This window comes from Wyeomyia smithii, chromosome 1, assembly GCF_029784165.1.
Source record: "Wyeomyia smithii strain HCP4-BCI-WySm-NY-G18 chromosome 1, ASM2978416v1, whole genome shotgun sequence".
Lineage (NCBI taxonomy): Eukaryota > Metazoa > Arthropoda > Insecta > Diptera > Culicidae > Wyeomyia > Wyeomyia smithii.
In genome coordinates this window covers 176,040,748-176,063,919 of record NC_073694.1, presented here as the reverse complement: position 1 = coordinate 176,063,919, position 23,172 = coordinate 176,040,748, and the positions used below count along the sequence as shown (strand labels likewise).

General features: G+C 36.3%; 1 protein-coding gene across 4 annotated transcripts in view; it reads right to left on the bottom strand.

Annotated features, from left to right (window-relative positions):
• The window catches only part of LOC129732761 (uncharacterized), a 191,028-nt gene that overhangs the window by 5,800 nt on the left and 162,056 nt on the right, over positions 1–23,172 (bottom strand). For all 4 annotated transcript variants that reach the window (XM_055693990.1, XM_055693962.1, XM_055693971.1 and 1 more), the window contains exons 5-6: positions 8,142–8,404; positions 7,981–8,073 (exon numbers count right to left, since the gene is read on the bottom strand). In XM_055693990.1, the coding sequence (XP_055549965.1) occupies positions 7,981–8,073; positions 8,142–8,404 (356 nt within the window). The remainder of the gene's footprint in view (positions 1–7,980; positions 8,074–8,141; positions 8,405–23,172) is intronic.

The window sequence follows — 23,172 nt, the reverse complement described above, 5'->3', positions numbered from 1 at the left end:
ACTCATGAAGTCTGTGCCAGGAGTGCTCGCATGTGATTGGTACATTGTTCATCATTCATTCCGATCTTTCATTCCGACGTTACATCTTGGTTTTTAGTTTCCTCAGAATGTATCTCGATATAGTGCGGTTAGACGTAGTCCTACGTCAAAAAACCGATCAAAGCAAAAAAAAAACGTGAAAATGAAAATGAACACCTGAACCGCAACAGTATCATGATGGAGTACTTCCGATATTATGATGAAGCTGATATTCTTAAGATTCTGAATAGTAAACAACGAATCACAAGTTGATAGAGACGTATTAAAATGAGCTTGACCGTTCAATATTTTTAATTTTGCAATAACGTTTTCGTTTAATTTGCGTAAGCTTGATGAGCACCGATGATCAGGAAAGGGTTAACAGCATTTGGGCTTGGTGTATTCATCTTCCGAAATTTTAATAATTTTTTAATATTTTTTTTGTATTTTCCGAAATATTAATAATTTTTCGAGCTTAAATTTAAAATAACTCGAAAACCGATGCCTTTAGAATGTTTACTTCCAAGAGTTTTATGATTCAAAATGACTCTCTGCATCTTTTAAAATCATCAGAATACAAATATTTTGAAAATTTTTATAAAAAAAATAAAGTACCATTAAAAATATTCTTCATTTGTCCATCCTGGACTTTTTTTTAAAAGTTGCGTATTAACGTCAAGTTTCCAAAAAAAAAAAAAATAAAAAACATTCAACTCTTTTTTTTAATTGAAATTTAATGTTTATTTTTAATTTTTTTTGGTCAAAAAAAAATTTTTTTTGTACAGTGTATATTTTTTTCAAGGTGCATTTTTAATTCCCTACAATTCATTCTCAGACTGTTTTTCTATAAAACCAACGGTTTCTGGGCTACAATGCTTCGAATAAAACCTATGCCAAAAGGCATACGCCCTTTTAGAATATAACTCATGGGTGTAAAAAATCTCTCCATCTGTGAAAAATGCTCAGTTTGCTAAGCCAAATACGTGTGCAAAGTTTCATTCAAATCAAAAATGGTCGATATTCGACCATAGGTCACTTGGCGCGATCTTGCTCTAAAGGAAAAAATGCTGTAGAAAATTACTCATTGGGTATTTTGTCTTGAAAATGTTGGTAGAAGTAGTTTGGAGTGTATTGTTTACACACTACACTGTCAGTTTTTCGAATTGATTTGGCGTAAGCTCCTGCAAAATCGAAATTCTGAGCATGGAACGGAAGGGAAAATGCGGTCAGAATGGATGTTCTGTTAATGATCAGGACCTCAAGCGTATTGTGGAAGCGTTTACGCAGAATCCCTATGCTTTGGTCAGGGATGTGAATCTGTCCAAGAGGGACTGCATACGTACAAAGTTCAGAAGGCTCGAAATCGTGACGAACTGCAAAATACGGTGGAAAAGACACGGGCCCTGAAACTGTACATTCAGATGCTGACGAAGCCTCTTTGTCTCATCATGGATGATGAGACTTACGTCAAGGCGGACTTCTGGCAGCTTCCGGAGCTAGTGTTTTTTACTACCCATGATGTTTCGGAGGAAGTAACGAAGCTGAACTTTCGAACTTTACCAAGAAATACCTGATTTGGCAAGGAAACTGCTCATGTGGCTAAAGTCTTCTAGAAATATCAATATTGAGGGCTATTGAAATATTTTGCTTAGTACTATATATCTTTGAAGAAACCGTCGACCTCAATTCAAAGAAGTTTTGAGGTGTCGGCTCGTTTACAAGTCCTAAGCCTTTTTTTCAAGGTGGTGGGAAACCTGCTAACAGACACCTGAGAAGATAACTGCTTCGGGGCAGGGCCGACGGTTGATGCTTCGATAGGCTATGTGCGAGTGCCAATACAAATCCGTGGGGTGACGCCTACAGGATCGTAATGGCCAAGACTAAAGGCGCGCTGGATCCTGCGGAGCGATCACCAGCGATGCTGGAGCGTATCATCGAGGGACTCTTTCTGCGCCACGAGCCAAGTCCTTAACCTCCGGCGGTCGAGTCTCACGTCCGACGTTCCAGTATTTCAGACATAGACCAGGGATGGTCGGCCAACCTGCCGAGCATCCAATCCGTGAGTGACGACAGCCGTGTCGAGGCAGGGTTACGAATGAGGAACTCATCGTGATCGACAAATCCCGAAAGGTGAGCAAGGCACCGGGACCGGATGGTATCCATAACCTGGCGATCAGGCTGGCGATAAAAACGGCCTCCGGGCTGTTCAGGGCAGTCATGCAGAGGTGCCTGGATGACTGTCTCTTTCCGGACAGGTGGAAGCGGCAGCGACTGGTCTTACTGCCGGAGGCTGGAAAACCGCCAGGGGATCCATCGGTATATAGGTCTATCTGCCTGCTGGACACCGCGGGCAAGGTGCTTGAGAGGATGATCCTCAACAGACTGGTGAGGTACACGGAGGGTGTACACGGTCTGGCAAGTTCGGCTTCCGTAAGGGCAGGTCCACGCTGGATGCAATCTCTCCCATCACCAAGACGGCGCACACTGTTTCCAAAGCTGCAAAAACGTGATCGAAATTATTTTGACCCAGAAAACTAGATTTTAGAGCCATAGTGCCTCCAGGAAAGTTGATCCATTACTTATTCTCCATTTCATAGAAGTTGCAATTTTGTGATTAATCCATTTAACAGTGAGAAGCGAATATTACTTTTTTCATTTTTGCATATAAAAATTCACTTTGTTCAGCAAAGTTGTTGCACATTTTATAAAAAACAACTTTCTCAAACGTACCATACTTCTATCTGCCTTTTTAAATGGACTTTTGTGAAGGTTTCTATAGATGGCCAGTAAAAAATTTTTTAATATAACTTTTAGTGGTGATTTTCCACAATTTTCCAATGTTTTACATTGTTGTTTACTATCACAAAACACACAATTTTATCCAAGAAAGTTTATTTTTATCTCTCATATTTCATCGGTTATTGACGATTTTCATTGAAACAATGCACTAATTTACTAACAGATATCTTTAAAATCTGCAAATATCTGCAGACTAAACCTTTCCTATATTGAAGTATAAGTGAAACGTCATTTAGTCCAGATATAGGCTTTTGTCTCTCGCTGTCTCCTGTGCAGATATTTGTAAATAAATAAGTGCATTATTTTAATGAAAATCTTTAATAACTAAATAAACTTGAGAGATAAAAATAAATTTTCTCCGGTGAACTTGTGTGTTTTATTGTAGTTAACAACATTGTAGAACATTGAAAATTTTTAGAATATCACTATAAAAAGTTATATTAAAAAAATGATTTTAAGGGGCATTCTAGATAAAACTTGACAATAGTTCATTCAAATGACCAGATACAAGTATAGTGTCTTCGACAAAGTTTTTTCTTACAAAACATTACGTTTCTCACTGTTGAGTGGATTAATCATGGAATTTTAACTTCTATAACATGGAGAATAATTAATGGAACAACTTTGCTGAAGACGTTACGGCTCTAAAATCAATGTTTTTAGGTCAAAGTAATTTCGATCACGTTTTTGCAGCTTTGGAAACAGTGTGCGGCGGAGGTAGCAATCCAGCGCAAGAGAAGGGGAACACGCTATTGCGCAATCGTTACGCTCGACGTGAAGAATGCGTTCAATAGTGCCAGTTGGGACTCCATAGCGCTCGCGCTCAGGAGCATCCATGTACCGGTGTCGCTGTACACGATTCTGGAAAACTATTTCCAGAATCGAGTACTTGTTTACAACACGGAGGAGGGTCAGAAGTGCGTCCCAATTACCGCAGGAGTTCCGCAAGGTTCTAACCTGGGTTCGGTGTTGTGGAATGTCATGTGAACAGGCCTTCCAAGAAATTAGGAAACATTTTTGATTCTCATAAACTTTTGCATTACATTCCCATGGACAGGAATATCCTTGTCCATGCATGTTTCTTGAATTAGGAATAAATCGCGACATTCCGTTCTCACAGACAGGTTCTAAAATAATAGCCGCGCGTGTATGGTTAATAAGCATTTTTGAATGCACTTAGCAATTCTACTTATTCCGATGAGAACGAAACGATGACGGCCACATAGCCAACTAAAAAAATAAATACCGAACGTATGTAATAATCGAGTAAGTAAATGATGAGCGTGAGTCCGCGAGGAGTAAATAGAGCGAGACAGAAGATTGTGAATAAATAACTAATTGATCAAATTTGATAGGATTAGACAAGGACAGGACGAAGAATCGGACAAGAGAATTGTTTCTCTCTGGTACTTTCGATAGGGTAGAATTGAGTTGAGTTATTTTAATAAATTCAATCTTGTTTCATCAAGCGTTCCGCATGGTCGAATGACCATGCGTACAGGACTCTGATGTTTTATTTCGATTTATTACAGGTCCTGGCGGAGTCTACACGGGTAGGCTCCGCACATGTATGACGAAGTGTTGAAACTCAAGTTCCCTGTAGAGGTTGTGATCGTCGGCTTTGCAGACGACGTACCGCTGGAGGTTTACGGCGAGTCGATCGAGGAGATCGAGTTGACGGCCGCGCACTGTATACGCAAGGTCGAGGACTGGATGCGCTCCAGGAAACTGGAGCTTGCGCACCATAAGACGGAGGTCACGGTTGTGAACAACCGTAAATCGGAGCAACAGGTGGTGGTCAGAGTCGGAGACTGCACCATCACCTCAAAGCGATCTCTGAAGCTCTTGGGGGTTATGGTGGACGACAAGCTCGCGTTCGGGAGTCACGTCGACTATGCCTGTAAGAGGGCCTCATCGGCTATTGCAGCACTATCTCGTATGATGTCCAATAGCTCAGCGGTTTATAGCAGCAAGCCAAGACTTCTTGCCAGCGTGGTTTCGTCCATACTTAGGTATGGAGGGCCAGTGTGGTCCAAAGCGCGAGATACTAACAGTTACCGCGGTAAACTGGAAAGTACCTACAGGCTCATGTGCCTGAGAGTTGCGAGTGCGTATTAGGGTGGGGAATCGTTATATTGAAAAAACGAAACTTGGTAGCAGAAAGCCAGAACCAGGTTTTTTTGTTTTCTTTGGAGCCCCAAACAACCCTAAATTTATCGGAAGTTGATTGGTATAGTCTCTGCTTGGCGCATTGCATTTTGAATTTATATGGAGATTTGTATGTAAAACCCAACGTTTTTGCATTTTCCATTTTTAAGAGCTCAAATTGGCTCAAATCATTGGTTTCATAACTTCAAATGGTAGGTTTTTTTAATGCCTAACAACATGGCCGAAGACATCAAAGAGCTAGGGTGTCCAAAAAAAAAAATACTGAAGCTGTTCAAAGTTGAGTATGTCGAAATTTAACAAGATTTTCAGCATTCAAATCGACATACTCAACTTTGAACAGTTATAGCTCTTCTTAGGGACATCCTAGCTCTTCAGTGCCTTCTGCAAAGTTGTTAGGCATCTAAAATACTATACTTTCACATAATGTAGTGCATTATTAGATCATTATTGAGCTCTCTAGAAAGGTAAATGCAAAAAAGTAGGTTTTCCCATATAAATTTTCATACAAATTTGAAATGCAATGCGCCAAGTGGGGACAAAACCAATCGACTTCCGGTAAGTTTAGGGTTGTTTGGGGCCCCAAAAGGAACCAAAAAAACTTGGTTCTAGAAAATCGATCACTTTGCCCCACCCTAGTAATTATATTATTGACCTCGTAAATTTACCAGTGGTGGGCACCATTTCGCTAATTCGCTAATTCGCTAATTAGCGACGCTAAAATTCAGTTAGCGATTTAGTGATTTCGCTAATTTTTGAGCTAGGTAGCGAAACTGTTAGCGTCGCTAAAATTTTGGCCTTCGACATTAGCGATTAGCGCTAATTCGCTAAATTTTGTAGAGAAGCAACAATAGAAATATTTGGAAAAACTGTGAATTGCTGATGGCGTACGTAAATTGCTTCGAACGATGAACATACTTTACTGCGAAAGTTACTTTTGTCAGTTTTTTTACCCTAGAATTGAGTTCTGGTTATCGTACAAGCCACAGGAGCATTTTGAAGAACAATCACAAGCTCTAGATTGAATTTACGGCACACCAAGAACTTTGGTAAATTTCAATGCGCTTGAAATCATGACAACTTTGGTTCTACTTTTTGGATTCAGATAATATTTGAATTTTTATAAAACATTCCTAAGAGTATCTATTTTCAATGCAAGCTAAATAACTTTTGTTATTCTTGTTTTTACAAAATCAAATATGAATACCGTTCCGTGAACCTCTTACTGTAAATAGCTTTAAAAAGTAATTGTTTTCATTTGTTCAACCAAAACAGATCAAAGTGGTCCAAATCTTACGAAACACGAGCAATAAATATAGCGATATGACTATTCACATATTAAAAAGTTAGTGATTAGCGATTAGCGAAAGTTCCGCTAATGTGGGTTTAGCGTTTAGCGTTTAGCGATTATCAAGCTAAATTTTCCGGTTAGCGGCTTAGCGATTAGCGTCGCTAAATTTTCGGTTAGCGGTGCCCACCACTGAAATTTACCTATACGGTTTTGAAACGCATCTAATGTGAAGTGATTTCAACTATTCAAGTGACACGTTATTTTTAAAAAAAATTCTTTGTTTTCAAATTAATTTTTTAATATACTCTATATCCGCTTAAGTTAAAACCGAAATGGCAACGGTAGAGGTATGTTACACTACATTTCAAGTACCGTAAACTGGGGTGACTTTGATCACCGGGGTGACTTTGATCACTATACCTCTTTTCTGAAAGTGTGGTAAGAAAGCGCTCGTAGTGCTTGGGATTTGTCGTAATCTTCACTGATTGTGTGGATATATGTTCGCATTGCTACTATTCATGCATTTCCTGCTATTTAAAGAGTGTTTTTCATGCTAAAATATTATTTGAAAATAAAGTGTATTTTTGGCGATTTTTGTTGCACACAAACAATTGGTTCAAGCAGATTCAATACAACAAGTTGCAATACGTAAAGTGTTTTTATTTTGTTCCCAGATTAGTTCATAAGATAATTTTTCTCCACAGCGTATTACATATTTCTTCTTAACAAAAACCCAAGACGTGAAGTAACATGCAAATTTGGACAATTTCATAAGTCATATTCCTCGTGGACTAGTTTTTGACGATTTTAGACCACCATCTCTCTCAGTGAATAATCATTCATATATATTCTAAAAATTTTGTATGAATCTTGGACATTCGCCATTATAAACTGTTCACGTAGAATGTGAATGGCCCCCAAATTGCTTTCCATATTTATAAACTTGTTTAAGTCGTTTAAGGCTGTTCAATTTAGTGAAAGTAGCAAAGTGTTACTCCAAATTCATCAAAACAATGAAGTGATCAAAGTCACCCCGGAATGATTATTGGTGTAAAATTTTTAGAGCATATTTAAAAACAGCAAAATTGTTGCTAAACTTTTGAAGTAGTGACTGAATCTTTTTCAATGCATGCCAGTACTTATTTTGAAAATGTCAAAGAATATTGTTTTCAGTATATTCTGAAAATATTTGAGATACGATCAAAAAAATGATCAAAGTCACCCCAGTTTACGGTACCCAAAAGTACCTCTCTAAATTTCACTTTTTCCCCTTATTTGGAATATCCTTCAAACTATGGGAGTGATTGCCATTGCTCAAGTTTGCTCTTTCAAACGAAATTCGCGTTTTCGAATGATACCTCAGAAACTATGAGTATGCAATTTATCGTACATCTGTCCCTTATTTTTATGTATAATACGTAATTTACATAAAAGATGCCTGCAATAATGAGGTCTAAATGTTTTACAACAGTAAGGCGACATCCATAAATTACATACCGCAAAAAACCAATTTTTGGACCCACAACGGTTTGAACCCCCATTTTTCGTGTCACACCAATTTAAAAGAATACTAGAACGGCTGTTATGATATTTATCCCGCGCTCCCATACACTCAACGTACTGTGCAGTGGGACTGTTTCAGCGGAATCGCTCATTGAAACAATAAATTTAACAATACCTATGTACTACTTCTCGATGACACTTACCTTCCGGTGCGAGGACGTTTCAATGTATTTGGCTCCAATTTTGCGGGCAAAGTCCCAAGCTGCCGATACTGGGACCGGTTTCTCTCCTTGAGCCTAAAAAAAATCAAAAAAAAGTTCAATCAATATTGAAATTCGAAACGAGAATTGTTTCATCAACCTACCTGCAATTTGAGTATAGTTTTACGGTCGTTACGCAAATCGGACTGGGTTCCCACCAGTACAAGTGAGCAACCTTTTAGCTTGGCCACTTCCGGTTCCCACTTGGTAGCCACCGATCGGAACGAGCCCGGTTGAACGACGGAGAAGCATAGCAGGAAGACGTCGGATGCGGGATAGCAGAGCTGCCGAAGCGGATCCAGCGCATCCTGGCCGGCGGTGTCACAAAGCGTCACGCAGATCGGACGACCATCGACGCTGACATCAACTGTGGAAAAGAACAATGTAGATAAGCGTTATTTTCTGTGTGTTTTTGAGGTGAGGCTAGTGCTAGAAGATTCCAACGAAAAGATAGAAGGTAGAAATAATACATTTGCTTGAAAGTAAAACAAAAAACCCAAATAAATGACTAATCTTCAAAATTGCCTAATTGCCGATGTCACCAAACCGCCAAAGTTTAATTGAAATCTAAAACAATCTCGTGTGACATCGTTTCATATTTCAATCCGAAAACTTAACACAACTCGGCTACATATTCTGGGTAGAATCGCTTGCCCGGAGAAAAGTTTCGTATCATTAAGCATCACACTTCAGTCGATAATTACTCTCATCCCAATGCGCAATGTGTTCATCTTTGTTTGACTTTGGAACCGGTGCCTATCGGAATTAATTGGCCCTTGGTTTCCTAAAACCGTGTCAGCTCATCTGCTGCTCCTTCCGGACGGGGATATGTTTATCGATGTGTACTTCATTAAAGCAATGCATATGCATGAGGATTCAAAGTTCGAAAGACTTGTGGATATTTATACATTCGCTGAAGCTTGTGCTTGGCACCGTTTACTCCTCCGGTGCGGAGCCTGAGAGAGCATTACACCACACAATCATCATCAACAGCAGCAGCAGCAGCAGCAGGCAGAAAGGTCATCCAATCCGGGTACGTTATTAACATACTATAAGCGATTTCCTCCATTGCCATTGACCCCCACTGTGGGTTGGGATATTGACAGGACCATCGTCGGGCAGGGCATGGCAATCCACACCAGTTTACGATATAGCTCCGCTTTTCTATCGAAGTACCATCGACGACGAACGATCGAGCTCGAGATAATAGCTAGGAAAATTTCCATAATTAAGACATCAGCTGGGCAGCCGTTTCTAATCAAGTTAAAACTGGCTCCTGCCGTCGCTCGGTCTCGGTTCCGCTTTGGGCTCTGCGCCCACGCTTGCGCTACCCAGATTTGATGGACCTGCAGTTCAGCGGGATGATGGTATGCTGAAGATCAATCGCAACCGCTCTGCCATCGCGTTGCATACAGTGTGAACTCATAAATATTACCCGGCCAAACGATCCAAACGAACGGTTTCATTTAGCGTTGGCGGGGCCTCAGGGCCGCCTTTGAGACTAGGTCAGAAAATGGATTCCGCAGAGCGTTGTAAAGCTGTTATGAAATACGATAATAAAACAACCACTCATTATTGACCAGCGGCCTGGTGCGTTGACTGGCGAGACTCGGTGGAGACGCTCTGGTGAGGAATTGCGAGAACAAGTTTATATTTCCTTTTATAATTATACTGGATCTGGCTCGACTGAAGTAATTTTTTTAAGGTTTTTGTAATCTTGCATAGTTGTTCGAAAACTGAGTGAATTTCATTGTTTCAGTTCATTATTTAGGGAAACTGCTCCATTATTCATCTCATTAAGCCGATATTCACGAAGAATGCACGGATTAAACACCAAATTTTCACAAAATCATTGAACAAATAAACTAAATATGCTTACGTGTTCTTATGGAATCGTTTAGCATTGTATATTCAGTAAAATTAGCAAAATTTATCCTGAATTTTGAAAAACAAACCATTTTTTACAACGCTCCCATATCCATTTAAAAACTTGAATCACTGCTCAATTATTCATCTCACAATGCCCCCATATTCATCACACTGTTAATCATGAATGAATCACATTATCATGAATGAACGTAGCCGCAGCCCGTCGTAGTAGGTTATCTAGATATCCGCTGCAGTTGTTTACGTGCAAAATTGGTAACCTAGGTAACCACTACAGTGCTGTAGATTTATGTCAATTATGTCGGAATAATTCAACATTTTCAGTACGATTTTTTCGTATTAACAGAAACTGATTTGGCAACTTTTGATTTTCTTCAACGCAGTGAAAACCGATGAAAATACATACAGTTGAAATTTAGGAATTGTAGAAATTCATCTCATATATTTCTGCTAATTCAAGTTTGTTTTATGAAATTTGAGGTGAACATTTCAATGATTAAAGTATTCTTAGTGTTGTGAGTGATTTTGTTTAGTGATTAAAATAGAGGGTGGTCCTTTAGTGATAAAAAAACTTTGGTTGGCTGCTGAACGAGTCCCGTTGCAGCCGTATAGAACAATGCGCGGATTTTGTTTTCTGAGATAGGTGATTGAATTGAATTAGTTTTCGAGTGCAGATGCCCGACTATAATATCAAATTTAGTGCTTTTAAGTCAGTTTTTGAGGATTAAACTTTGAGGAATCTAAAGTGAACTAATAAAAATCCATTCCATGGATTAGCAGATTGGTTCAAGAAGAAAATATGCGTTTTTTCACGTTTTCAATTGTGTTTTCATATTGTATGAGATGAATATATGGGCTGAGTTGAATAATGGAGCAGTTGCCTTAGTTGTTTTAATTCACGATTACCTTTTATTTAGAAAAGACACTGCTGAATAAAATATCATGAGATGAAAAATTGAAGCATTTGATTTTAATAGTCTCTTTTGCAGATAAATGTAGTGTAGGGAGAGAAATTGAAAACATGCTGGTTCAGGTAACAGCAAACTTAGTAAAGCACACACAGCACTTGGGCAGAGCCGAAAAAAAGCTTTTCCTTCCTTTCTAACATACACTCGGTGCTTGATGCTCGTCTTCGGATTGGCACGCAACGAATAAAGAACAGCACAACACAGCGAATAACTCCTTTTTGGGCCTATCTACAGTAGCATGGAGTGTGGAACGACTCTGAGATTGTCTGTTTGATTTCTTTGATTTGTGCCGTCTTGTGCGACAGATCAATCCCAACAAACAATTGCTTATTAAGCTGCAATCAGGGGATTTTGGTTGACCTACAGCCTAATAAGTTTGTATATGTACAACAAAATTGTTTGTTGGACTACTGACAATATGCTGTAGTTTATTGGGAGACCTGATAAAACGGCATGTAGATGCGTGTTGTGAATTTTTCCGAGTACTCTTAAACTCTTTTACTCTTTCACTTTTTTACTCTTTTACTTTTTAACTCTTTAACTCTTTAACTTTTTAACTCTTTTACTCTTTAACTCTTTAACTCTTTTACTCTTTTACTCTTTTACTCTATAACTCTTTTACTCTTTTACTCTTTTACTCTTTTACTCTTTTACTCTTTTACTCTTTTACTCTTTTACTCTTTCACTCTTTTACTCTTTTACTCTTTTACTCTTTCACTCTTTTACTCTTTTACTCTTTTACTCTTTTACTCTTTTACTCTTTTACTCTTTTACTCTTTTACTCTTTTACTCTTTTACTCTTTTACTCTTTTACTCTTTTACTCTTTTACTCTTTTACTCTTTTACTCTTTTACTCTTTTACTCTTTTACTCTTTTACTCTTTTACTCTTTTACTCTTTTACTCTTTTACTCTTTTACTCTTTTACTCTTTTACTCTTTTACTCTTTTACTCTTTTACTCTTTTACTCTTTTACTCTTTTACTCTTTTACTCTTTTACTCTTTTACTCTTTTACTCTTTTACTCTTTTACTCTTTTACTCTTTTACTCTTTTACTCTTTTACTCTTTTACTCTTTTACTCTTTTACTCTTTTACTCTTTTACTCTTTTACTCTTTTACTCTTTTACTCTTTTACTCTTTTACTCTTTTACTCTTTTACTCTTTTACTCTTTTACTCTTTTACTCTTTTACTCTTTTACTCTTTTACTCTTTTACTCTTTTACTCTTTTACTCTTTTACTCTTTTACTCTTTTACTCTTTTACTCTTTTACTCTTTTACTCTTTTACTCTTTTACTCTTTTACTCTTTTACTCTTTTACTCTTTTACTCTTTTACTCTTTTACTCTTTTACTCTTTTACTCTTTTACTCTTTTACTCTTTTACTCTTTTACTCTTTTACTCTTTTACTCTTTTACTCTTTTACTCTTTTACTCTTTTACTCTTTTACTCTTTTACTCTTTTACTCTTTTACTCTTTTACTCTTTTACTCTTTTACTCTTTTACTCTTTTACTCTTTTACTCTTTTACTCTTTTACTCTTTTACTCTTTTACTCTTTTACTCTTTTACTCTTTTACTCTTTTACTCTTTTACTCTTTTACTCTTTCATTCTTTTACTTTTCAACGCTTTTACTCTTAAACTCTTTTACTCTTTTACTCTTAAACTCTTTTACTTTTTTACTGCTTTATAGTTTTAATGTTTCACTGTTTTACCACAGACTAACAGACATAACACTTCGAACAAATTTTCAATGAAATCATCGTTCGAGTGATACCAGTACTTAACGATAGTAACACTAGCACCATCTGCTGTAGTGTTCGCGCTGCGTTCATGTATTTCGCTAGCGTACGTGCATGTGTCACATTGGGAACCACAACACATGTATGAGGTTGCATGACAACGCCCAGGCGATGTTATCGCGCGATGACTGTTATACGTTTGGAAATTTGAAAACATCGTTTTTTTTGTGGCGATGGAGCTAGGATTCAGTGTCACGTCTGTTAGTCTGTAGTTTTACTATTTCACGGTTTCACTGTTTAACTAATTTGCTGTCTTATTTGTTTAGTGGTTTAGGGTTTTGGTGTTTTACTGCTTCACTGTTCAACTGTTTTACCAAAGACACACACACGAATGATGACGTTTTTTTCGACCAGAAAAAAACGGTTATTTCGAAGTTTTGTCTTGCAGACAACGTGCACATTTATTATCAAAGACAAAAACTCACATGGTGGCACATGAGTGTGACGTTTCGAATAAAGACGAAGATTCAGTATTTTGCTTCGAAGAGGCACGTCTGTTTCTCTGTGGTTTTACTGTTTTGCTGTTTCTCTGCTTGCTGTGTTACTGTTTTTATTGTTTAGAGTATGTTTTCTTCTTTTGAATATATATTTTTTGGGTTTTCGGGGACACTGATATACGTAAGCAATTTGTTAATACTTTGTGGATACTCATTTTGTAATGGCTACGGGTACCAAAATTCACAGGAGCTTAAATATTAGCTTAAAAGCTATGACTTTCCTAAGGCAGCTATTTCGAACTTTGGGGCAGCACTTTTTTCGCTTCTGTCGATCAGTGTCTTTCAACTTCATGCTTTTGTTTTCAGCAGCCATCGTTCTTGTGTCATTGTTTCGTAGTATTTTAGTTAATATTTTCTCGTTTTTTTGTTTTTTTTTTTGTAACAGTCTCCAACAAGAAATCTTTGTCAGATCTGGTTTTCCAATACACTTAACAGCGTAAATCTGATTTAAATGGAATTCATCGGATTTTAACAAACACTTTTCAAACAAGCTTGGTGAGAGTTTACAAAGCAGTTTTATGTTTGTTATTCGTTAGGCAGATTGATAGCATGGAAAGCTACACATGAAAAACGGAAATGAAAAGTCGATTTTGATTCACCATTCTTATTAGAGTTGATTTTCTGTAAGATGCAAGAAATTAATTCGATTAGTTTCTGTAAGCTGATTCCAATTACTAACTTGTGTCAAAGACTAACAGACGTAACACTGAAGCATATCTCCCTCGTCGTAAAAAACAGTCATTTCTATCATTGAAAGCATTGTTGTGTAATCCCATACATTTTTCGTGGTTCCGAAGTTGACACATGCACATACGCTAGCGCTGCTGTCTAAACAAAAGGCACAGCACGAAGTCAGCAGTAGATGGAACTCGTGTTACTTATGCAGGAGATACTGTCAAGATGTGGTCTGCTAAATTATAACCTTTGAAATGCGAGTATTGCAATAATAAATAGTGTATTCTTGAAAAAAAATTGTGTTTCTCAGTCGAGAGGATAACATAATCTCTCCGATTCTCAAACTCCTATCAAGCGTTCATTTCTTACTGTTTCCTTAGCTTCGCACCCCGTCGTGCATCCTTCTAATGCCGCATTAGCCGCCGGGTTTTTGCGGTTGATAAAATAAATAGCAGGTGTCAGTTATGGTTAATATTCCCACGGCACCGACGGACTCGCTTGAGCCGGTGGCCATGCCATTCCATCGCACAGTGGGGCAGATTGGTATGTTGGTGGGACAAAACCTCAAACCAACTTCTAAATGGTTGTTTTCACAGTGTTTATGTCTTCGGCAATGTTGTACAGCATAAAAATATCTTTATGAAAAAAGTATTCGAGTAGCTTCAATTTTCTTCCTGCAGATGGCGCTGACATCTATCTTCTGAATAAATGGTGCTAGCCATTTTGTTTCTTCAGAAAAGTTATTCATATCATCAATTGATATAAAGTTGTCGAAAACATCAAAATTTTAGGATTGACTGTTAACGAGATAGAACTAATTTTATTGTTCACAAAACAAAACCCCATAACTGCTCAAATTCAAATCATAGAATATTGGTGTCTTCGGCAAAGTTGTTCGAATGATTGTGATCTATCTTCAATGTTTGGTCTAGATCGGTTTATCCTTATCTAAATCACTTTGTTTGAAAAAATAAGCCCAATAACTTTTTAGATTCATGTTCTAGCCCTTTCCGACCGGGCCCATATGAATGCGTAGATAGAAGGTGACTTAAACTAAACCTTCTCTTCCGCTTATTGAAAGTTTTATTGTTTAATTGCTCACAAAGCTAGTGTTAACTTCGCAGCTGCTACGAAAAATAAGAAACTGAAGCAAGCAAGTGTTTTTATACAGGAATTACTTTGATTTAAGTTTTGTTATCCGTCATTTTTTACCTACACAATTGTGTGGGCTCGGTCGGAAAGGAATAGAGGTCACATGTTTCACGCGAAGTTGATCAACTATATACGATTTACCATTTTGCACATCATGTTTTGATCCAGAGGACTTTTTTTATTTATAATGTCAAAATAAGAAGGTTTGACATTTTCAGGTGAATTTGTTGGCAGGATTTCTAGTACATTCATGTACAACATGCCTGGATTACTGTTTGATCTAGATCGCTCAATTTTGAAAGTGAAAATCGTTTTGCTACTCAAGTTCAAGTCTAAGCAATTCTGTGTTCTTAGATCAGTTGTTAGGGTCATTTAATTGTTTGAGTCATGCATAAAAAAGTTAAAGTCACTTATTTCACACACATACACATACACATTCTAAATGTATTGATCATGATTAATGATATATAACAAAATGATTGAATTTGGATAGATTACAGAAACATTAATTCATCGTCTTCCATATCATTTTCAACGTAAAGGAGTTTCACGACCGCTTTTTTGTTTTGCGGGTATCAGTTGAATCGATGTTTGTTCTTAAACTGGACGAAAAAGGGGTCAGATATAACCAACATACCGTTTAATACATCTTGTATGGTTTCAACTCTGCTGGACTTTTGGATGTGCGCTTCACGAATTCGTTAAAATGTGATGTCGTCATAGAAAGCTGCCGCGGAACGCATGATTTATACTAAAAAACATGCTGTACCAAAAATCGAATAACTTTTGAATAGGCAAAAAGTGGCAGCAAAAGTTGGATTTTTTGAATAGCTGAGACTGGCATCTTCAAATTTGAGAAGAATATAGAGTGGGTACTCGCTGGTAAATCATTTTTTCAAATGTTTGAAATTAGTGAAAAATTGGGTTTTTTTATCTGCGTGAAACGTTGTGCTCAATCGTGGTATAGTAGGATATACTCAGCTATCTAAGTTTTTTCCTTTAATTTAACTCATATTGAAGAGATTTCATGCATAATATCATTATTATTTGGGAGCTCCTGCATTTTGTAGGTTGGTAAGGATGATCGAAATATTTTTTTTGGTTTTATGAAATGTTAATCCCCAACTTCTCCTACCTCACGATGTACTAAAACATGCGAATTTTTTACAACCTATGCTTGATTCTTGGTCTGTAGGCATTTTAGTTTCTACAAAAAATCGATTTTGAACCTAATTCCGGAAAAAAAATTAGGTTTTGTCCGAGCTTTTGTATGAGGCTGTCCCAGTGTGCATCGGTTGTCATCATATCAATAAAATGACATCTTCTGCAGCGGTTTCTGTACGGGTTTATAATGTTGTCATTCGTTTCCGGACCACAAAAAAGCCGAGCGTGGGCTGGATCGGATCGATTCAATAGAATCGAATGGATTTTGGGACCAAAGTGAAAGCTGTTCCAAACCTGCCAGCCGGTATCTTAGCGAAGTGAAAAAATTAGAATAGATATCATTAGTATTATACTATTGATAGAAATGATGACGTTATTAATCACTGTAATAGAGCACCCACGCTAGCCATTAACCAATGCTGCTAGTTGTTGACAATATTTTTCTACCGTTCTTCTACTACGAGCTTCATAATTTGATGGAACACGATTAGTCTTATTGAAAAATCAAATCTAATAAACACTCTAAAACTTAACATTCAAGAATTGAATTGATCGTTTCCTAAAACATTTAACACTGAAGCTAGAACTAGTAAAAAAAAACATAACAATAAACTGTCAAATACAAGCCTATGAAAACAATGTTAGCAAGCTACATTAATTGCCCCTAGTACAATTACCTCCTTCTCCAATCGAATCAAGGCAGTCGGAGGCCATTTTCGGCGGAGTCCAATTAGTGGCATAGTGTGCTACTACCCAGGGCCAACACGGCGGCAGTTTGTCCAGCAGCATCAGCAGCTGAAAGGTTTTGCAATAATCGGACACCAAAACGACCGGCACGGCTGACCAAAAGCATCAAATTAGTGATGGACATTTTGGTTTCATCGTTTTTTTTTGCTTCTACTTCAATCTAGGACAAACCACATTGAACCCCTCGGGCTAATAACCTTCGTGGCACTTAAGCAAATTAATGGTCAAGTGATTACTAAACAAATCTAAATTGAAAATATTGTGTACCTACCTATGAACACAAAAAAAATGCAATTCGAAAATGGTGTGTTATTCCGAACACAGCTTGTTTCGAATAATGTTTTGATTCGGTTACTGTCCCCGGGGTCTGAATTGAAACTTTCAGTGCGAAACAGCAGGTCAAACTCACCGTTGTGCGAAGGTAATGTGCAATTTTATTGTTTCTAGCTGCACTAACTACCGAATCGGTTATGTGTAATGAGTGTAAACGCATGTCCAGCAGCTTCCAAACCCACCTCTTGCGTTTTAGGGTGGAGGCACGATGTATCGGAAGTTAACGCGAAAGTTCCGGTGTACATGTTTTTCCATCGAAAGTAGCTTCATTGCAATACACGCAAGTATCTGTTTGCTTTCGTGGTGCCCTCGTTTGCCTCGGTTATTTTAATGTTTTCTGTTGGCCAAGTGGAAAAATATTCAAAAAGCTTGTTCACCAGCGACAGTGGTATGTTATGACTGTTTAATTTGACAAGTCTGACCAACTTCTCCCAGGCACTAGGCAGTAAGTAAACAAAAACACTTGAATGGTGCCGTTGAGTGCCCTGCGCTCTTCTGTCTTCTGTTCACTGAACCCGAACGTCGCGCCCAAGTGCGAGCATGTTGGTAATTTCAGTGGAGTTGAATCGCTCTGTAATGCTCTCAAAATTCAATTTTTTTTTCGTCAACAGTGAAACAGTAAAACAGTTAAACAGTAAAACAGTAAAAGAGTTAAACAGTAAAACAGTGAAACAGTAAAACAGTTGAACAGTAGAAAACAAAACTTTCATAATCACGAAAATTAAAATAACGTAATCAAACTCGTAGAAAACTCAAATAACTGATACAATTTGAACAAATCAAAATAAAAAAAATAAAAAATGAAAGATCAGAAATCAAAAAATGATAAAATCTGCAAAGCAAAAGCAAAAACGAAACAACAGTAGGAAAAATTAAAACAACAATAAACACACAAACATACTAACACAAAAGAGAACAAATCGAAATAAAACAAAGCAAAAAACAAAGAAATAGAAAACCAAAAAAATAACATGATACAATATTAGGAATAACCAAATTTTGGAAAACAAAGATAAACAAAATAAAGAAACCAGAAAAACAAACAAGCAAAACTCCAAAACAGGGTGGACTCGAATATCCAGAACATCAAAAAAAATTCAATCCGGTTAATCGAGTTTCCCGGATAATCGAATCACAGAAAAAAAATTCAAATATGCTATTTACGGACATCAAATAAATATTTCCTTTATTTTATTTTTCTTGTATGATGGCGTAACCAGAATTTAAAAGGGGTAAAATCTTAGGGAGCAAAAAAAATTGGACATTGGTTAGGTTCACTTAATTCGAACATATTCCAAACATGCCGGAAGAGACATTAATGGACACAAACATGCCAGAAGGGATGGTAAAGGTTAAATTTCGGAATAAAAGTTAAAAAGGAACACAAAAAAAATTAAATTCCGGATAATCGAGTCCGACCTGTATAAGAGAAATGAAACAGAAAACATAAAGAAACAAGACTTACTAGAAATAAGAAAAGAGAACAAAAGAAAATCAATAAAAATTGAACAGATACTTAGAATACCAGATAAAGTAATAAAAATAAAAATAGACCCTGAAAAGAGGTTCGAAAAACAAATAAATAGAGGGACACAGAGCGATACAAGTGAAAAAAAACATTAATGAAAAAAAAAAATAAACATAATCATACGAAAATAGAGGAGAAGGTCTAACGAATTAATTTAGGAAAATCAAAATAATAGGAATTTGAAAATCTTGAAAAATATACAAAAAACAGGAATAAAATAATAATAAGATGAGCAGAAAAACGGGTCGTCAAAGTATAGAACTTCTGCACAAAAGTACAAAGCAAGTAATATGAAACGAGCACGAAAAAAAAACAAAAACAGAAGAATAAAATCTGTTAAATAACAAAATCAAAACAACTTTCAATGCAATGCAAAACAGAGCTACAAAAAAAAAACAAAAAGTAGCGCGTATATCTGACACGCAACCGCATTCTTGACATAGGACAACGACGAGTTATCATTTATTACAACACAATAAAATTATCACGTCTTTAATTGTTGCTTGCCAAAGTCATAGGTTTCAATTTCATCACCGTTTTAATATTATTTGGTCTCATGGTAATGACATATTCAGCACATAACTTCTCCCTAACCCCCAATTAGAACCGGTTGTTGGTATCGTTTGTGCCTTGTTATGTCATAAATTATGTTTTATTGTGTGTAGAGAGAAAAAAAAGGCCAGCTTCGTAAACGCAGAAGCGAGAATGACGGAACTTGAAAAAGTTGTATAGTTGCATGTGCTTCATATCTCGGAAGATATTTAAGAACTGCTGCAGATGCCTCTGTGTCAGAAGCCAGCTTGGAAATGAGCGCGTGCCTCAAGCCTGTGCTGCTTTCATGCGTGAAATGATGCGTAAGGCAATATTCGGTACATTTTTTCGATATCTGTGTATGGGGGGTGTGCTCGTGGTTGATTGAATGATATTGATACTGAATTAAATTTGGACTTGTTGTTGTTTTTTTTTTAAATAATAACTATTGTAACATATTATGCCTTACTGTTGATGTTGCTAACAAATCTTATAAAATACAGGAATCGAATGATGTATAAACCATGAACATATGTGTCGATCTTACATCGCTATACATGATTGAAATATTACATATAAAAAAATTCACAAGATGCGAGAGAAATCTCAAAATGAACCCTCACGGAAAGACGTAGTCCTACGTCAAAAACGTAGAAAGAAAATGTAATTTTCAGACTAGATTACATATAGTGCAATTTTTTTTTACGATTGCAAATATGAATTATCTAAAGCTAACATGTCGTAAGGGAACTGGGTTGGGAACTACCTGACAAAGCGGTGCAACCCATACGGAAAATTTTAAAGATCTGTACAGAAGAGGAGGTCGAAAATAGTCATTTTAGTGCTACGTAATTTATGGACGTTTTTTAACTGATTTATGAATTTAATAAAAATTTTCGTTAAATTTTTTTTACGTTTGACAGCAATGGCATTTAGAAAAAAAAAGAAAAATAGAAATTAGGCAAATATAAAAACAGAAAAATAAAAAGAAGGAAGGATTGAAAAACTACATTAAAATTCAACTAGAAAATTGAAAAAATGATAAACACACTAAAAATAACGATAAACATTTGAAAAGATTACAATAAAATTGACTTTAGTAACTCAAGATTTTCTATTCATGGGGCGTCGTACACAAATTACGTAACACAAAAACGTGAAAGGGAGCTGAGACTGCGTTACTTATTGTTGCATATGTTGGGAAGATGGGGAGTTAGTAGAGACAGTTAACTAACTGTACCCAGATCTCGACAACCTATCCATTTCTAAGACATTTGCGTTAAACAATTTTGAGGTAGGACTACGTCTTACCGCACTATATCGGGATACATTCTGCGGAAACTAAAACCAAAGTGTGACGTCGGAATGAAGGATTTCAAACGGTAACTGATGTAACCACATGATCGATCACAATAGTCAATAAATCGTTGGATTGATGAAATGATGGACATTTTTTTGATATTTTAGTAATCCTTATTACTTCATTGATTAACAGTGAAAATCGAATAAAAGTTTCAAGGTCGAATTTTCACGAACAATATACCATTCATATGCGAGCACACCTTGCACAGACTTCATGAGTAGACACCAACTATCTGTTGCGATATCCTCTATATCAGCGGCGAAAAAAAATGACAGAGTCTCCCCGTCCCAATAGGTCAATTAATGTTTTGCTTCCCTGAGCCTAGACTATTTTGATGTCTTGAAGTTGAAGCTTTTTAGGGGAGTTCGTAACCACCTTCTTTATCAGACAGTGAAACGATCTGTTGTTAGAATGTTATTGAAACTAATGTCTTGAAAGAAAATATGCTGGCACAGGCAACGGTACTGCATCGAGCCTTATATGAATAGGGCGCATATCACTCGTCGTCTGTCAGTGCAGTAGAACTCGATATTCATTTGTGTGCAACCAAGCCAAGTGAAAACTACATTGTCACTGTCGACGCGTAGTGGGGCGTGTTGGGCTAACGTGTTGCAATATGGAAGACAGTCGAATTGCGTTAGAATTGTTCTCTTCTTCTTTCTGTTTTGTACGGAAGCAAATATCAGATGGTGCCGCATAATACGCTCTTCGCAGTGGACAACAAAATTCTGTTCCTTTCGGTAGAGGCAGATAGAAGGTTAAATAAATTTGGAGCATTGTACAGATAAAAATCGTTGTTCATTTTTGAGCTCTGTTTTTCTCAGATTTATTTGAATTACTAAATATAAAGTACCTATAAAGAAGACAACAGAAAACCAAAATACTCCGTATTTTTGAATAGGCAGTTTTACGATATTTTTCTAGCTCAACAAATTTAATTCAATATGATAATCCTAGTTGCATCCCGCGGTTGCAGTATAGAGAAAAACCAAATTCATTTCATCTTTGTATGAAGGTTTCCTCAATTATATTTGTATTCATCAAATCATTTTTTTGCATCAGCATCTGCAAGAAAATATTTCCTTCCAGTACCTTACTTGTAATTGAACAACACTATGCAAACATGAATTGCTGAGGCTAATGTTGTTTATTACTCTGGCATGGTTCATTTTTGGTGAAAACAGAATTTTCGCAGTTTATTGATATCTTGAAACTGATTACTGATACAATGTTTAAATTGATCTGAATTGAATGTTAACATGTTCAAAAAGTTTTAGATCAGTTTTAAAATTTCAGTAATACAGGCAAACTTCGATATAAGGTACCCTCGTTATAAGGTACCTTCGATATAGCGTCACTCGATATAAGGTACATTTTACCTCAATATAAGGTACATATTAATATTATTTTACAAATAACTCCGAAATTGGTATGGAAACTTTTATAAACAACATATTGGTTATCTTGTCAACATGTCTGCTTACTATTGATTATTCAGGGAGTGTCCAAAAATCACGTTTCACTTAGCGGAAGTTTGAAAAAACGTACAAAAATTTAATTTTGCCGAGAAAACATGATATAGTGTGGATGGGAACGGAGAAGCTGATAAAAAAAAATATTTCAATGTTTGACCCCTGAACAATCTGTTTAAAATTCAAAATACAATGTTCAAAAAAAATCCCAATCCCAGTTTTTTTTTTTCATAAACCGCACTTGAACACCCTCTCAGCTGAAACAAGTTTTGATTTAAAAAAGAGCATTTTTATCAAAAACGTCATAAAACCTAGGAAAAAGATGAAAATAAGCTTAAATTATGTTCGGCAGAATAATGTTTTTCGCAAATATGAGAAAATGTCTAGAACATAGTAGGCCAACTTTGTTAAAGATTTCATTCAAGATTTGATAAGTAATAATAAAAATAAATTTTTCATCTCACTTTTAGGCAGATTAATCTAAAATCTATTTTCATCAAAAGTTTCTCCTTAAGATATACTTCGAATACACTACAGCATTAAAATGGCATTTTTACACTCAAAAGATTGACGATCACGTTTTTCACGTTTTAAACCACTATGCAAAGTGCATTTTTGAGCCACTTTTATGTGTAATGAAAAGATAGTTCAAACGGTTTTAAAATTCAACGAGGAAAATGCAAGTTTCGAAATCCTGAAGGTTGGAGAAATAATTGAAATAGATCTCAATCCGCAAGCAGATATTCATGGTTCTTATACATCGGACCAAAAATTAAAAAATAACAAGAAGAAAAAAAGAAGTAGTTTCGATAAAAATTTGTATGTAAAATGGTAAATAAAAACTAGTAATAATAACATAACGGCTTGAAAATTTTTCACCTTTTAATGCTCTAGAATACTTATTTTTTGAATTCGGCTGAAAGTCTCCTAAAAAGCAAAAAAAAACTATGTGATTTGAATTGTACTTATAACAAATTGGTTCACACTTATAGTTGGATTCTATTTCCAAAATAAACTATAC